Genomic DNA, 19,313 nt, shown 5'->3' with positions numbered 1-19,313 from the left:
ACTTGTTTCCAAGCTACAGAAATAATGGGATGCAGTACTATACTCTTAGTCAAGAGGGAATGTGAAGATTCTGTGCTTGCTATTCTGGGGATGGCCTTGGTTACCTGTGATTTTCTGATTATAAAGCAGAAGTTTCCCTTATGGTTTAAAATAATTTCTTTTTAGAAAAGCAATTCTATAAATTTGGTCTGGCAATTTTTTAGGTATTTTGGATATGTCTTCCTGAGTTGTCATTTATGGAAAAGGATGATATGTAATTTTAAGCAAAATACACACACATACAATTCTAATCTTTGTTTTTGTTTATCAAAGGTCCCTTTTCAATTTTGTTATCAGTTAGCCTTGACTATGTAACAAACATTCAAAAATCATAGTGGTTTCAACTAATAACCAACATTCAATTTGCTCACAGTTTTGTGGGTCGGGGATTTTGACTGGGCTCAATTGGATAGTTAAGCTGCTTACCTTACCTATATCTCTCATAGAGCTGTAGTCACGTGGTGGGTTTGGGTTTGAAGAGCTGGTTGGTTTAAATAGTCTCAGCTGGGACATTTGTCTCTGTTGTATGTGGTTTCATTTTCTTCTAATAGGCTCTCTGAGACTTTTCATATGGGGATAGAAGCATTGTCAGGAATAGAAGAAAAATCCAATGGACCAAGGCTTTCAAAGACTCTCGTTATCTCATATTTACTGATGACTCATTGTCTAAAGCAAGTCATATGACCAAGCACAGTGTCAATGTAGAAGGAGACCATTTAAGGAATGGGTATATGGAAGGAAGGTGACATTTGCTGGAGGCCGTTACCGAAATGATCTAACTATAGTGTCATAGGGGAAAAAACAAACAAACAAATCTTGAGATATAACTGGATTTTGAAAGAACTGAAATTTTGTATCGTGAAGATTTTTTTATCCTATAAATCTTTATTTCCAGTTTTTCAGGTTAATATGAAAAGGAGATGCATACATGTGGAATCCAAATTCCTTGTCAAAGTTAAGTCTTCAGAGGGCCACTATGTGACAGTGAGAAAAATTGAATTATTATGATAAAAATTTGAATAGAACAACTAGATTTTCCATTGGAATTTGGATTCTTAGGCAAGTAACAATCTCCCTAAGTCACAAAATGGAAATTAAAGCTAACTTCTCTTGCTTCTACTCAGGTTTATGTGTTATAATGAATATGAAAAAATTTCTAGCATAAACTGAAAAACACAACTGTCAATCAGAGGAGGGAAGACTTTTTGCCATTCAAGGCATAGTGAATTAATTATTTTGTAGCACAAATATTTGTTGAGCTAGATGCTAGAAATAAAATCTTGCTAAAATAAGCTAGACAAGTCTCTGCTAGAACTCTTGGAAGAAGCAAAAATTAAACAAATACTAGCAATTGTGATGAGTGTTGACTGTCATAAGAGAGGAATGACAGAGTTGAATGGGAGAACATTCCCTGATTATGCCAGATGTTTGTTTTTTTTCCTAGACTTTTATATAACATGAACTATCTCACACTGAGAATCTGAAGACTTTATGTATGTTTTCTGGGATGGATTTTACTATGCTAAATTTATCAGAAAAATATTGTATGCTATCAGTCATCAATTTTACTATTCTTAAAAGTCTGAATGCATACTTCTCCAAAATGCCAGAGCTCTTGTCCCAGTGAGATATTTTCAGTTTATTTTCTGAAGCTTGGACTTTTAAAGTTATAAATGTAGAATTATAAACTAAACCCATTTCCTCCATCTTCTTTTAGTTGTGACATAGCAATTCCATTATTTTAATTTTTCATCAGTGCTGTGCCTGCTTATCTATGTAATCTGTTATCCTAGCCCTATATATTCTTAAATAGCACCCCTTTTACAGGATTACCATATGTAAAATATTCTAATTGTAGACATGTACTTTTTTTCATTTCCATTTCCATTCTGCAAAATTTATCTTTCCATACTTTAAAATAACCTGAGACTTAGATCTCACTCCACATTGAGCAGTGTTTTCTTTAACTTTAATAAAAATTTCAATCTGCTAAAATATTTTTTCTTGACTTTGTAAAAGCTTTTCAAAACTCAAATGCAAAGGCAGAACTTTTATGTGTATAATGTAAAGAGAAAAAAAATAATATTAAATAATCTATAACAATTTATGGCAGAATAGTTTTACAGAAATAACTTTCTCCTAAATGAAAACTTAATTTATAATCAGAAGTAGTCTCTAGATATACTTTCATGTAGGAATTTTATATAATTGCCTATGAAATATACCTATGTATAACTGATATGTTATTTGTAAATACTCTTACTTTGTTGATACCACTAATCAATATACTTACTACATTTTATTCTAGGCCACATACATTTCATTATAAATATTTACTATAAATAAAACATATTTGCTATGATGATTAGATTTCCTTTAAGGAAAAAAGTAAGATACGTTAAATCCTTAACTATCACTCAGTCCTTGAACTTTCAACACCCTCCCTGAAGAATAGTTCTGTAATTTTACAAAGAAGTCAGATTCTTAATGTTTGTTTCTTCCATAATGCAATGCCTTCACAGGTCAGGGAAGTCTATAATCCCCTTTGAACTCCATCTGGTCAAAGAAGAAGAAGAAGAAGAAAAAGAGGCTCATTCCACGAAGTTATTCCACCTTAGCACCTAAGTATTAAAGAAAATTACTTTTTGCTAAATAAAAATGGAGATACTAGAACACAGTCGAGCTTCATATATTTTTAGTTATATAATGCTGTTGTGTGGCAGTTACCACTCCAGTATCTACCAGCTTCTCACTTAGAGTTTCCATTTTACAATATATTCTTGTCTACCCTTCTCAATCAACAGCTAATAATCCTCAATTGGCAGAGCTACCTGGAATATTTTGAAGGCCAGTCAGTCTAAAGACCCTCCTGTCCCAAGGTATTTTTACATTTGACATGCTTATTCTGGCCTTTTCATCCATCCAGACACACTTGGAGAAAGCTGCTGCCAATTTTTTAATATCTCACAGTGGGAAGAAGAGAGAAGGCAGCTGCATGAAACTATAACAGGAGTGACAAAATGGACATTTTTATATGGCCAAGGCTGCCAAATATAGAAAGTATGGGAATCCTTTCATTTCACAAAGCTAATCAAAGGTGCAATGTTGCAGATTTGTAAACTAGCAAAGATTACTGGAATAAACAGACCGAATTCAGGATCCCTCTGCCAAGATAAATGGAAAATCCCACCTAGTTGGATCATATTTCATTAGTGGAAATGAGACGGATTATGCTTTGTTTGTTACTCCTAAATCATTAAATGGCTCAATGCCAAGTATTTTCAAAATAGGCATCCATTTTTTGGATCACTGTGAAGGAGAATTTTCCATGTGCCAAATAAACACTGGTTTTGACTTTTGCTCATCAATTTATACAATACTTGTGCTTTGCAAGTTTATTTCTACAAATTCTTATAAATACTTTTAGTTATTTAGCTAATAAATTATTCTCAATGACCAGATATATTGTCTGTTTAAGGTAATTCAGGACTACCTGTATAGCCAATGATGTCAGAATATTTCCTCATTTCTTTAAAGTAGTATTTAACAGTCACCTAGAGTAACAATAAGACATTTCTTTGCTTAAATTATGGTATCTGCTATTCTAAAAGATTAAACATGTGGGGCTTCTGGATGGCTCAGTTGGCTGGGCATCAACTCTTGGCTTTGGCTAAGGTCGTGATCTCAGGGTTGTATGTTAGATCACAGTTCACGTCAGGTCTTGTGCTCAGAAAGGAGTCAGCTTGAGATTCTCTCTCTCTCTCTCTCTCTCTCTCTCCCTCTCCCACTGTCCCTCCCCCTGCTGAGGCTCACTCTTGTCAAATAGGTGAATAAAATCTTTAAAAAAATAAAAGTAAAAAAATAAGAAATTAACATGAGTTGACTCTTACCGGAAAAATGATAATTAGCATAAGGTGGAGGAGTTGATGGTGGAATATGATAGAAACTTCATTTGTAATGGAAAGTGGTATTGCCTGAGTACTGCTGTTATTGTGTGTTTTTTTTTAAAGAAATGCAGATAGGCAATTTACAATCTTTACTTTTTAAAAAAGATTTACTTATTTATTTTAGAAAAAGAATGTGAGCAGGGGGAGAGGCAGAAGGAGAGGAAAAGATAGAGAGAAGCAGACTCCCCACTGAGTGAGACGCCTGACACAGGAATCCACCCCACAATCCAGAGATCACCACCTCAGCTGAAATCAAGAGTCAGAGACTTAACCAACTGAACAGCCCAGGTGCCCTGGGACAATGGACAGTCTAAAAGGCAAATGCAGAACTATCTTACATACTACAAAACAAAGGCTATAGTGTAAGAAGCATAATGTAAGACAATCAATTATAAAACAAGATCTTTAAAGAAAAGTTCAATGAATTAACCCTCTCCTAAATCAATTTTTAGAGATATTACCTGTATAAAGTAGAAGACCGAGAAATAAGCAATTGATCTCTAATAATTTACAAATACAAATACCCAACATGAAATAATGTAGAAAAAAAATTTCTGAAAAATAAGGGCTTATCTTTATTAATATAGCCTTGAGAATATATAACAAATCAATTTTTTAAATGTTAGATGGATAGAGATAGCAAATACAGATATGTATCTATATGTATATATACACATACATTCACATATATGTCTGTGTATATATATGTTTATATATGTAAAATTTTAGAAACTTTATTAAACTTGCTCTGTAGATTCTTGCTATGAGCATTCATCAAACTGATATAATGAAAGAATAAAGATAGTTCTTTTTAATCTCAGAATTGTCACATTTTATTTCCCAATTTCTTCAATAAGGAAACAAATGTATAAATTTATGCTTAATCAGTAAGTCAACTTAACATTCTGAAACATAACATGCATTGCATCACAGGATCACCATTTTAAAATTTAATACTAGAGAAAGAAATTTCTACTATGAAAGATTATTCCTTTTCCACACTGTCCTTGCATACATGTGATTTTTTTCATGTCATCTAAAGGAATTTTTTAACACAAATAAAGGACAAAGGTGCCTAATTTAGTTTTGATATTTCCACACAAATTTACTAAAGTCATATGTTCATACTATGCTTAGGGAAACAATATTTCACTTAAAATAACTAAAAGGTATACCTACTTTTAAAATGCATAAAAAGTAGGATTAGGAAATAATAAATTTTCACTATAATATTATTGAAATAGGCCATTTGTATTGAATTTCCTCAGGTATGACAGAAAGAGGTATTGTTGTTAGCATCTATTACTACCATGACATTCCTAAAAGTCAATTAAAAGGAATCACTCCTCTGAGAATTTTGCTCATCATGTAAATGGCTACTTTGGTTGCATTTTTGGAAAGGAGGCTGTGCTATTGACTTGTAATAATACCCATAACGTACAATTTAATATGGAGAATTTTATTTGTTGCCTCAAAAAAGTTTTTTTGAATATATAATTTGCTATGGCTCCCAATAGCTAATGTGTATTGTTTGTTTAAAAATATGCAAAATAGTAAATATTTTATGACTACATTGGTAAACCTAATTCTCAAGTATTCTAAATAAAAAAAAAGAGGCTTTGAAACTAAAAACTAGAGAGGCGAGGAAATGATTCATTTGGTCATAAACATTATACTAAAATAGAGGATAATCATGAAAGGCAGCCCTCTAAACAAGAATTCAGGCTTTGGTCATGGAATATATCCTAATACCCTTCATCCTCCCATACACACAAACTGATACCTCCCAACCCCATGTTGCATGGCTGTAGAAACAGCACTGTCAACTGTTTGCTCCCACACACTGCTTGGAAATAGCTGAGGGATTCCTTCTCTTAATCAGATATAAATCTATTCAAGCAGGAAGAGTATTTCTTTTCCTCATTTTTCATCCTTACCTTATGGAGCATTCTTGGTTCTAATTATTCAGTTCAACTTCTGACTTTGCCACTGAATTACTTGGGTAAGTTTTTCTAGGGTGTGTTTACCTTGGCTAACTAGATCAGCTGCCATGACCAAATTTAATCACAGGGCATGTGATTAAATCTGAAAATTGTACTTATAAAATTATTCTTCACATGTTTTTACGTGGTAAAGATGTGAATAAATATTTGTTAGATAATGTCTACAGTATTTCAAGTGCCCAGATATAAATGAAAACAGTTAGAATGTTAAATCTACAAATTCCAGATGTTTAGAAACCTCTAGATATGTCACTGAAATATTCAGTTTTCATCCAGATGTTTGGTGTTACGATTGTTTCTTCAAAAGACAGACATTTATGGTGTTATATAAATATGGGTTATGACCTTATGTAGTCCAACATGCTATCAATTTCTTCGCCTCTGGCCATCTTAGAAAATTGTGTGGCAGTTGCAGATGCATATTTCATTTGTGTTATCCTGTGATATATTGTGAGCCCTGAAAGGACAGGTATTATGGACTTTTATATAGAAGACTGTAATATGAATGACTACATAAATTAAATAAAAAGGTAAAACAAATGTTTAGCAAATGGCAGCATTGATTTCACAGTGTTATTAAGGACAAAAAGATGATTTCCAAATTCTGAAATACATCATTCTAACAAATTGACATTTGGCTGCTTTCTTCAGTAAAAGCAGTCAATATATGAAAAAAATGATTTTTCTGTTTATTTAAACTCGTTTGATCATCCAGGCAATGTAAATACTAAGGGATATCAAGTATCATGACTTCTTCATGCTAAGCAAATGTTCTAAAAAGTAGGATGTATAGCCAAGCACTTTAAATATTCACTACTATAACACACTAGGCTATTATATATTTGTTACTTTTTTTAAATTTTTTATTTATTTATGATAGTCACACAGAGAGAGAGAGAGAGGCAGAGACACAGGCAGAGGGAGAAGCAGGCTCCATGCACCAGGAGCCCGACGTGGGACTCGATCCCGGGTCTCCAGGATTGCGCCCTGGGCCAAAGGCAGGCACCAAACCGCTGCACCACCCAGGGATCCCCTATTTGTTACTTTAATATGCATATTTTTTGAAAGCTAGCTGTATGCATAGATATTAGGAGTCTCTCAAGTTTGTTTCATATTGCTTTGATTTCATGAATAGTAGTATTTTTTCATAACTCAAATTCTTGGGATTAAAATTTATTTTTATCTGAGTTGTTAATCATACTTTGTAACAAAACAAAATGCATCTTGTATGGAATCTTGCCCATAGATCCAAGCTTGAAAAAGGAAATGTTTGAAGAAACAAAAACAAAAATAAAAACAAAAACAAAAACCTCACTTATCTAGTACCTTCTGGAGAAATTGTATACTAAAAGATAAGATTGGCTTTAGGACTCCCAAAATAATGAAAATTCACAAAATTTTCATATTATGCTCCAAGATGGACATATTTGTTTAATTATATGCAGAATGTTGATGGCCCAATTTCCTGGAATCTACGGTATTGCTCTAGGTAGCTAGGACAAAAATTTTGGACGCCAGTAATATCAAGAACATGAGATTCCCAGAGGAAAGAAATAATTTTCTATAATAATTATGCGGCAGTATTGCAGTGTGGAACATTGACTGTAGGGGTAGAGTTGTTTACTAATCATGGACCATTGGGAGAATCTCTTAATAGTTAATTAGCAATGATACCAACTAGAACAACAAATGGTTTAAGGATATTCTATAAAATATGAAGTTAATCTTCATATCAAAGGCTCTTATATACAGTCAATAAACTGTTACTTATGTGTCTTTTTCCTTGACTCTGAATGTCTTGAGGGCAGGGACTTTGTCTTATTTATTTGTACATTTCTCACTCTAAGCCCTCCTATTTTTGATCTAACACAGTAGCTGTTGCTAGACATTCACTAATATGAAGTATATGAATGAATAAATGGAGTTTGAAAGTCACCAAGGAGGGGATCCCTGGATGGCTCAGTGGTTTAGCGCTGCCTTCCTCCCAGGGCCTGATCCTGTAGTCCCAAGATCGAGTCCCACATCAGGCTCCTGGCATGAAGCCCGCTTCTCCCTATGCCTGTGTCTCTGCCCATCTCTCTCTCTCTCTCTCTCTCTCTCTGTGTCTTTCATGAATAAATAAATAAAATCTTAAAAAAAAAGTCACCAAGGAAATGTGAGATTAGTTTTACTCTGTCTAGTTTATAAATGCAGATTATTGTATGAAATGCACATGAAATTTTTAATCAAAATAAATAGCATGTTAATTTTTGAAAAATGAAGACATTTTAATACTTTAGCTAACTTACAAATAAAACAAAACAAAAGCTATTTTTTTCAATTCAACCAATGAAGTTAGAATATAAAATGATACTAAATTAAATTTGTTTATTTATAAAACTTTGGTATTAATATTATAATGGAAATATTGATTTGTAATCTATTACTGTTGTAGATTTGTTTTTAATACTATATTGCTAGTGGAAAAACATGTTTTTTCCCAAAATCTTTCTCATTCCAATTCACCTCAAAATTTTATAGTATATTTGGAAATAAGTCTGGACACACTGACTTTTGATATTTTGCATCCTTCCTTTCAATATTTATAAGATGTAGCCATTATGTATTTGTTGCTGTTTTTTGTTCTGTTATGAATTTCATTGAGTTCTGGTATCAAATATGTAATTTAATCTCTAAAGAAAAATAGTATATAATTACTTTATAAGTACCAAATGCTTTTCATATGTATCTACATGTATGTGTCTTTATGCATGTATTCATAAATGTATGTATAGATATATAGCTACCATTGAAAACTATAAAGTATTTTATCAGTCTGTTTTTTAAAAACTGAAGTGGCAAAATTTCACATGATAACAGAAAACAACACAAAATAGCCTATAAAATTTCTAAAATCAATACCATATTTTTACATTTTTCTCATTTAGAATTGCATATAACAGATCTTATACTGTTATTATAGAATTACTGTACCCCTTCTCCCAGAAAAGGAAGTAAGTGTAGATTTTAAAAGAAATCTATTCCTCCCATTTTCTGCCAAGATTATTTTGACTGAATGTTTCAGCTCTTGGTGACAATGATGATGATGTGTTTCTTCCATCTGGAATTGTCCATGGAGAAAATGTCCCTATGGAGAATCTTGAAAGTCTCATTATTCCAATATTACAAATATGAAAATTGGGGTAGAGAAAAGTATAATTTTCTCAAATTCACACAGAAACTCAGAAGTGAAGCCAAGAGTAGAACACAACTCATGTGGAAAAGATCTAATGCAACATGCAATGTCAAGCTTACAAAGGTAATTAAATTGAGTAGTATAATTACCTAAATTATAGTACAGGAAATAGTGTCATATTTACAAACCTAATTATATCAAGTAGGAGAATTACATGAATGATAGTAATCATATGGATGGAGTTCACATATTTTATATACTTTACTTTTCTATTCTAAATACCTAAAATGTAGGAGTTTGAAATATAACAGGGGGAAAAAAAGAAATATAACAGGAACAGTAACAACAAAAACCTAATCTGAAGCCAAACCACCCCAGGTTTAAATTCTGGCACCCTATTTCCCCTTCTGAGTAATCTTAAACAAGTTACTTAACCTTTGAGTCTCAACTTCCTTATCTATAAAATTGGAATAATGTTAAAGATATCTGGAAAAAATCGTGACTATTAGAAATATTTTATATACAACACCTATAGTATAGTTGTCTAGCCTTAAATAGGCATATAATAAAAGGTAACTACTGATCATTCAGTTATTAAGTAACAATAACACATGAACACCCATCAGCCAGTATCAGTTGTTGTTGTTGTTTTTAAAGTTTATTTATTTATTTATTTTAGTAATCTCTACACCCAACATGGAGCTCAAACTCACAATCCCATGATCAAGAATTGCATACTACACTGACTGAGCCAGCTGTACAGCCTAATCAACTAGTTTTTAATAAATCTTCTTTTACTACATTTTCTGAGTTTTTAAACAATATTTTTCAATATTTTATTATTTTTTTAAAATTATCACATGGATTAATATATATGTATGAGTAAGGTATGATTATAAGAGTTCAATTATGGCCTCATAGGTCAATGAAAATCCAGAGTGGAGAAATGTGTTAGTTAATTTTCTTTCTTTCTTTCTTTCTTTTTTTTTTTTTTTTGGTACAAACATCTGAGGAAACTACTAATTTTGAAGGAGTATTATGATTTGAAGACCACTAAACTAAATACATTTTTGGAAATTTATTTCTCTTCACCTTTTCTTTAGCACTGTGCATTTACAGAAATTGACATTGTTTCTTAATTGGAAATGGAGAATATTCAAAATATTCCTGAAGTAGACTAAAACAGAACTATATCTACCAGATATAAAGACATTATGAAATGTAAAAATTAAGACAGTGATTTGGTCATAGAGTTAGAAAAATTGAATTCATCAATAAAGCTATGCATACATGGAAACTTGTTTTATGACAGAGTTGAAATAGTGATCACTGGAAAAAGTGTGGACTCTTTAATAAATAGTTTTGGGCAACTTGTTATCCATATGGAATAAAATAAATTTAGATCTTTTCTTTGCAATGTATACTAAGGCCAATTATTTCATGGATTAAGCACTTCAGTTTGAAATGTGAACCTTTAAACTCTTAGAAGAAGACATAGAAGAATATCTTAATAACCTCAGCAGAAAGAGGGTTCTTAATGAAGACATAAAAGTGATAGCAATTGATAAATTTGAGTATATTAAATTTTAGGGTTTCTGACCAAAAGATACTTTAGGGAAAGAAAAAAGACTATAAATTGAGAGAATATAGTAGCAGCCATCTAAGTGCAAAGCAGTAATTTATCATTCAGAACATAGTTTAAACATCTGTAGAGAATAACTAAATTAAAAATAATTTAATGCAGGGACACCTGGGTGGCTCAGTGTTGAGTGTCTGCCTTTGGCCCAGGGTGAATCCTGGGGTCCTGGGATCGAGTCCCACATTGGGCTCCCTGCATTGCGCCTGCTTCTCTCTCTGCCTATGTCTCTGCTCTCTCTTTCTGTGTCTCTCATGAATAAATAAATAAAATCTTTTAAAAAAATTCAATGCAATTAAGACATATAGAGGCATTTCACAGAAGAAGATGTAAGTATCATTTTAAAGTTGTTTTACTTCATTAGTAATCAGGAAATCTAAAGTAGGAAGAACATGATAAGATAACATTTATAGTCATAATGGAAAAAAATTGGTAACTCCCAACAGAGACATAGGTGTAAGTCAATAATAACTCTTACACATTTGACTCTATGTGTGTATGTGGGAGCAAAATTGATGCAACTTTGGAAAACACTTTTCTGCATTATAACGTTAAGTTGAATGTTCATACACTCTGCGACCATTGATGCAACCCTGGATATACACTCAGAGAAGTTCCATCATATGTTTATCAGAACACAAATGTGAAAATGTTTATAGCAGCATCATTTATAGAAGGGGAATAAAAAAGAAAAGAATTCAAGTGTCCATGGACAGAAGAATGGATAAACTGGTATATTCACACAGCAGAAGAGTATGCAATCATAAAGAATGAGTGATTGTGGGCTCCTGAGTCAACATGGATATAGGTCAAGAAGCCTGTAGTTAGAAACATTCCATTTTGATAAGCAAAATTAAACAGTACATTTTCAGGTCACATGTTGTACACAAACTGTTGTTTATCTTTGTTTGCTTGTTACGTAAAGGCTTAGAGATGATAAGCACAAAATTCAGGCTTGTGGTAACTTTGAGTAGAATAGACAGTTCAAAGCAATGTGAAAGGAACATAGAATTCCTCCAAAACAAGATGAAATGATGTCAATTCTCTTCTGGTTCTGAAAATAAATGGTCAATTAATGCATAATTATTTTTTGTTTTATGATATGTGTACTTTATTAGACTTATTCAATTAAATTTTAGAAGGTAAACGTATGTTTACAAAACTGATGTGAAATATATGTAGTTCGAAACACATAGGGTATAAGAGCACTCACACTGAGCTGGAATGGTCGCATAAAGCTTTGTGAATGCAGCAGTGGACCGCAGTGGCACAGAATGGTCCTTCATGATGTAGCTTCACCAGTGGCTCTTTGAGTATGTTTTAAATTCATTCAGGAATTTAATCTCACATCTAATAGCTAGATGTGAGGTTAAATAACTTGGGAGGAAAAAAGTTTGACCATGATAATAATTTAGATGTTAGCTGATATTCATAGAAACTCTTTATAAAGCCAAGTACCTTTGAGTAACCCCAAATGACAGAGTTCTTTCCCATCTATTTTTTTATATTGCATGTCATAAAATATGAAATATAGCACTTTGTAAGTATCTTCTGAAAGTTTAAATTACTATCATAAATATGGTATCTGGTTAAATTCAGTGCTCATTTATTTTCATAGTCACTGCTTCACAGTGTCCTTTGTCCGAGTCTATGAGGGGCTATTTTTACATTGATGACCCAAAAAGGAAGGGAAAAATGCCGTTTCATTTTCTTTCTTTTTTTTATTTCTTTTATTTGTTCCTTTTCTTTGTTAAAGGTGAAAGTCTGGTTCCAGAACAGGAGAATGAAATGGAAGAGAGTAAAAGGAGGACAACAAGGAGCTGCTGCTCGAGAAAAGGAACTGGTGAATGTGAAAAAAGGAACACTTCTCCCTTCAGAGCTCTCGGGGATTGGTGCAGCCACCCTCCAGCAGACAGGGGACTCTCTAGCAAATGAAGACAGCCACGACAGTGATCACAGCTCAGAGCATGCACACTTATGATACACAGAGAGGATTGGCTCCCTTCTCAGGAAAGAAATGTTGTGATGGCAAGCCTTACTCAAACATCGTTTACACAGAGAGAACACTAGGACAGTGATTTTTTTTTTAATATTATTAAATTCAGGCATCTCCAGTCTGTTTTTCATTTTCTGATTTATAAAGGGTTTACACTAAGTGCCGCTTATGAAAGATGCTTCCACAGTGAAGATGGAAGTGAACTTGCTTAGACTATTCCAGATGTGTCGGTCGTGTGTGTGACAGTAAGCAGGTCTGTTTGCTTTTGCTTGCACTGAAAATTAAATTGCTATCAAGAGCAAACTATGAGACATTTTAATTCAAGATGCCTCCAGAGTGAAGATGCAGAAGATGAACTTGCTTTGAACATTCCAGATGTACAAGGTCATGTGTATGACAGTGGGCAGGTATTTGCTTTTGCTTGCACTGACAATTAAATTGCTATCAAGAATAAACCATGAAACATTTTATCCTGAATAGCCACAGTGCCTGAAATCACTCTTAAGTGGATAAAAAATGTATTTTAACTCTGTATATATTACCCTTAAGTCATTTTCCTGTCTTCACTAAGTTTAGCGATGCATTCATATTAGCTGATGAAAACAGGCACTCACGATGACAACCAGAACCAGCTTCCTGTCTGTTTATACACTTTGTCATCCCAGAAACAATCAGCACGTGCTTACTTGTGTTCAAGTAGAGAAAAATACATTAGAGTCTGATAGGACATATTCTTGTACCACAGACAAAACAAATCTTATGTTGCATTTTCTATCAACTGCTGCTAATATGTTATTATAAAACTTACCTAGCTCCTCAATTCTTCCTATCTTATAGCTTGACAAAAAATTTAGGATCATAGGCAAAGCAGTTAACTTACAGAAAGAGCTTTGTATGACAGACTTTGTCTGATTTTGTTTCTTTAAAATGCTAGCTGTTATATGATTTAATTAACACGAAAAAGGTATCCCCTTGATTGGTATTGGCATTAGACAAGTTGCAAAGCAAAATTGATTCCTCATGTTGGTAGAAGATAAAATTCTGAATGTCTTCAAATGAGATTCAGTAAAAACATTATTTTTTCATATATGATGTATTCATGCAGAACAACAATCTTTGTATTTTGTAAAAAAAAAATGTTTAATAAATGATCCTTTGTAAATAATTTTGGTCTCCCTACTGTGATTTCCTAAATTTTTACACGTTTTAATGTAAATACTTAAAGTCCCAAATTCATCTGCACTTATGTATATCCAGATGATCGTAATAAATGAATCATCTATATTTTTTTCTCTGGTTTCTGACATTTTTTACTATGAAAAAAAATCAATCCTTGGGTAATCAAAGAACATCTAAGAATACACATATATAAAGCTACTTTCCTGCTTAGAAGAAAATGCCAAATGGATTTTATGTGTATTTTATGAAATTAAAGATAAGAAGATAAAAAGTAGTAGTATATGTTACAATGTGGTAAAGGGAGCAGTCACACATTTTGAAACTTATATATATATTAGATATGAATCTATGGATTGTTCCAAAGTTAAAATATCCAGTGTTTTATATGTGAAAATAAGCTAAATTGGCTAATCTAAATTCTAATAGACATTACCAATGTAAAATGTTAAGGATTACACTGATGTATTTTTGTTTCATGCATGATTACACATGCATTGGATATCTAAGTTCTAGTGATAAATTTATAAACACTATTTTTCATTTGTTCCATATTGTAACCTAAAATATTTAGAAATATCCAGCAGCTTCCTCTCCCCCCTAATTAATTCAAAATAGAATAGAAACTAATCAGTAAACATTTCCAAAACCTCATTATTTAATTAACTTCATTTGTTTTACAATGGTCAGACTGACAAAAAAATAGATTTGAATGATCTCAATTTACTTAGACTAGCATGATATGTAGAGAGTATTCAAGAAATTTAAAAAAATTAGATTGTGTATATCACATTTTTCCCTTTGTGTAATAAATGTTATCAGAGCAGTTAGTAACATTTCTAAATTAACAATGGGGGCAGAGACCATTTACACTGACACCTTCCAGGCATAAAACAAACACTCTTTTATCAATCACTTGAATGAATACAAAGTATATTTGTACTGATGACATCTACTTGGGTGGACTGACTTTCCTTATTGTAAGCTTTAAATTCAAAACATCTTGACAAATTGAAGAAGTGGGAAGATATAAATCGAATTGAGTTCAATAGGGACAAAGTGGAGGATAATTCATTGCGGCAGGAAAATAATTTCCAGAAATAAGAGGAAAAGACTGCTTAGGGGTAGCTAAAGAGAGAGCTAAGGGTTGTGGCCAAAGAGAAAGATATGAGAATTACAATTTTGTAAGATAAATGGAGTAAGAAAAAAGTGATTCTGAATAGTTATGACAGTTAGGAAATGTGAGGCATTTGCATTGTGGACTTTATTAGAGAGTTGTGAACTCTTCTAAAATGATGTAATGAAATTTGACTCCAGAGACCATGAAGAATCACTAGGCAAGATGGACCACTGGCTGACCAAAAGGGGGCATCATTTTATTCATAATAGATTAAAATGATCACCATATAAGATGTTGAAACATGTTAGCACAATGACAACACATTGACAAGTAAACAAGCAGGCCAGATTAATTTTAATTAGAACTTGCTATCTTTTTGGAGCATTTTTGTATTCTATCTTAAACAAGGTGCTTATGTTTGCTAGATAATATGCTAACTTTGTTCTAGAATTAAAATCCTCAGAGGAAATTTAAGATATTCTCATGTACTATCAGGTTTAATTTACTCCAGAAATGGCAAAATCTGAAAGAACTCGGTTTTTATTGTACACTGGGATCCTGGCTTGCCATGGTATCTTTTCACATAATGCCTTTTTCATGTAATTCTGTCTCAGAACTTGTAGCTCTGTGGAAATTTATAATAGCATGAAAGTACCTTTCTCTGAAAATAGTATGGAATCATGGTTAGAGCGATTTTTTCCAGCAGGATTCAGAAGGATGAAACACTACAAAGTTTTTCCAAAAGCTGATCCACATATTTTTAACTCATTGTTAACATGACCCCAATTACCCCTTACTTCCCATATTTACCTAGGGTTGTCAGCCTATATTTTCCCTTTCAGAGACCTAAGACCTTAGTTTTCCTTTTTTTTTTTTAAAGAACTGCATGCGTCTAAAATAACCCCAACACAATTTTAATACACTCGGTGAATGATAACATAAAATAAATGTAGTAATGGCTCATAAAATTAAATAAGGGCTTTCCTTGAGATAATAGGGTAAGAGTGAAGGGCAAATAGAGCAAGTAAATTACAAAAACAAATATTTTATGTTCTTAATGCTACTAGTTTCCCATAACCTTTTAAAAAATTACTAGCATAATTATAATGGCAAATGCTAATTTCTTAGGGAAGCTTTGAGGAACCTATGGAACCAATATAAAATCAGTAGCACAGAGTATCAAGTTAGTGACTAGAAATATTTACTGTTATATGTTTCCACCTTTATTTCTAAATATACTTAGGCTCATGATTTTTAATAGTCATTTATGCCATGACCTATTTTCTAATAAGATGTCATTAAGATAATTCAGTTAATGTTTGAGGTGAGAGGTATTTAGATTACAATGCTATCAAACATGAATACTTAATTGGTATAGTTCTTGAACTACTTGGGGGATATTGTAATTATATTTTCTTGGCAGTTCCTTTTGTTTTGTTTCAGTAAAATGCAGTCCATAATTAAAAATAAATTAATAGCTACTTAAAATCTAACATTTACTTTGATATTCAAAACATTCCAGATCTTATGCACATTAGGAATCTGCAGCATTGATCTGCAAAAAGTAAAAGTGTTTACAAAAGTGTTATAAAAGTGGAGTTTCTTGTTATGTTTCCCTATTTCCTACCAAAAGCTGACCAGAATACTGAAGAATAGGCCTTCTCATGAGTACCTCAACATTTCTGCTTTCAATTCTTGCAAAACAATGCTAGAGGTAGTAGACAAAGGATTAAACCAAGTCCAGAAAAAAAAATTGCTATGGCAAACTCAGCAAACCTATAAATACATATTTCAGGATTTAAATATGGCTTTTCTTTAAGTAATTCTCTATTATATATTTTTACAATATTCTTATCTTGACATTTAAAATGGTTGAATATTTTAAGGGTATATTCAGAGGTTACCCTTTTTTCTTTTTATAGCTTTTTTTTCTCCTTAATAGCTATTATTCAAATCCAGCTTCAAACCAAGGTCAAGAAAAACAATCGAGAAAAATTTCGATGGCATCATAATGTATTTAATCAGCTCAGTAAATCTCCATTAAAATATTGTTTACTCCTGTTAGAGATGATTTCTAGGGGCACCTAGGTGGCTCCGTCAGTCAAGATTCTGACTCTTGATTTCGGCTCAGGGCACAATCTCAGGGTTGTGAGATCCAGCCCCGAATCGGGCTCCATGCTCAGCACGGAGTCAGCTTGAGATTCTCCTGCTCTTTCGCTGCCCCTCCCCCACTGTCTCAAATAAATAAATAAATAAATAAATAAATAAATAAATAAATATTTTAAAAAATATATGTTTTTCCTGAAAAATTTTCTAAAAGACAATGAATTTGCAAATACAAATTATTATCCCTTCTGCTTCACATAGGGAGCAATAAACAGTGATTTGAGTATATAGTAATATCAAGTTTGGGCTGTACTTTCATATTTCTGTTCTTTATGAACAAATGAACTGCTATAAACACATATTTGATTTGAATGAAAAATAAAGCACATGGTTAGGAATAATTACACTATCCCAAAATTATTTAAACATGGATTATGTTTCTTCATGTGTGTGACATTGATAATTAAAAACATTAAATATTATTTTCTTATGTTTAGTACAAATGTTAATTTTGAAAATATATCACTGCTTGCCCAGTTTGATGAAATGTCACACCTAAATTACATATTTAAAATCAAACTACTGGGATGGCTGGGTGTCATAGCGGTTGAGCATTTGCCTTCCACTCAGGGCGTGATCTTGGAGTCCCAGGATCGAGTCCCATGTCAGGCTTCCTGCATGGAGCCTGCTTCTCCCTCTGCCTGTGTCTCTGCCTCTCTCTATGTGTGTCTCACATGAATAAATAAGTAAAATATTTTAAGAAAATCAAACTACTAATGCCAGTAAAGTATTTGCATGACTTTCACTTTCTTGAGTGCAGGGTTTAATTTTCTTTGGATTTGCTAACATTGTATTGTAATTTAACATTCTGATATTACAGAATTAGTACAGTAGGCACCCCTTATGTGGTTTGGCTTTCCACAGTTTTGGTTCTGGAAGTAGATGATCCTCCTGACGATTCGTCAGAAGGTCAATAGTAGCCTAACTTTACCTCAGAGTGCCTACATTACTCCCCTCACTTGTCTCACCACAAAGGCATTTAATCATCTCTCAACATTAGGAAGTGTGAGCACACTGTAATAAGATATTTTGGGGGACACTATATTCATGTAGCTTTTATTACAATATACTGTTAAAATTCTTCTATTTTAGTATTACTCATTGTTGTTAATCACTTGTCATGCCTAATTATAAGTTGAAATTTACCACAGTTGTGTAGGCATAGGAAGAAACACAGTCTATGTATAGGGTTTCAGACATTTACTGGGGGTCTTGGAATGTAGCCCCTGTGGCTCCAAGAGAGGACATCTGTAAATCAAGGAATTTGTTCAAAATAATTTTACCTTAAATTTTCTTTAAATGATTTTTCCAGATTACCTTAGCAAATATTTGGTTAATGTTAATTCAATTCAATTCACTAATTTAGTCAACAAATATTTGTATACTAATTACATGTTATGCTCTAGTCCATCATTTTATTTATTATGTTACTGACTTTTGTTAGCGTATTTCTTTTTCTTTAAAGATTTTATTTATTTATTTATGAAAGGCACAGAGAATATAGGCAGAGAGAGAAGCAGGCTCCCTGCAGTGAGCCTGATGCGAGACTTGATCCTGGGATCACGACCTGAGCCAAAGGCAGATGCTCAACCACTGAGCCACCCAGGTGCCCCTGTTAGCATATTTCTTAACGTTAAATCACATTTGGAATGTTGGTGTATTCAGCATTTTTGTATGCTTATTCATTCCAGTTCCATCTGATCAATGCAAAAACTCACTTCTATCCCCTGAGTGTCGGGTAGGAGCAGACATACTGCACCTGGATCATCTTTAAGAGAAGGAGCGCTTAACAAAGGCTGGCTGACACATATGACTCACAATTTCTGTGTTTTCAACTATCATTTTATTTCTGCCCACAGATTTTCAAGGTACTGTAGCAAAACCAATATTGATTCTGATCATTTACACTCCATATTTGGAAATTTATTTTGATCACTCATTTGGAAAATAAAGGCAAAAGAAAAATTAAACTCCCTCACTACTTATATAGCCCATTGGCAAGTCCTTGAAACAGGCAGAGCGACCCTTCCTCTAGGAACTCAGCTGCCTCAATGT

The 19,313-nt window shown here is 32.8% G+C and overlaps 1 protein-coding gene across 1 annotated transcript in view; it reads left to right on the top strand.

Moving 5' to 3' along the window:
- Positions 1 to 13,968, top strand: part of MEOX2 (mesenchyme homeobox 2) — a 65,572-nt gene extending 51,604 nt beyond the window's left edge. Inside the window, 1 exon segment of the mRNA XM_055314873.1 lies at positions 12,557 to 13,968. Within this exon segment, the coding sequence (XP_055170848.1) occupies positions 12,557 to 12,781 (225 nt within the window). The 3' untranslated portion in view covers positions 12,782 to 13,968.
- Positions 13,969 to 19,313: the final 5,345 nt, after the last annotated feature.

The sequence above is a fragment of the Nyctereutes procyonoides genome, unplaced genomic scaffold (assembly GCF_905146905.1).
Source record: "Nyctereutes procyonoides isolate TBG_1078 unplaced genomic scaffold, NYPRO_anot_genome, whole genome shotgun sequence".
In the NCBI taxonomy this organism is placed as follows: domain Eukaryota; kingdom Metazoa; phylum Chordata; class Mammalia; order Carnivora; family Canidae; genus Nyctereutes; species Nyctereutes procyonoides.
Note: the sequence above shows the minus strand (reverse complement) of the source record. Positions and strands in the feature narration are given on the sequence as shown.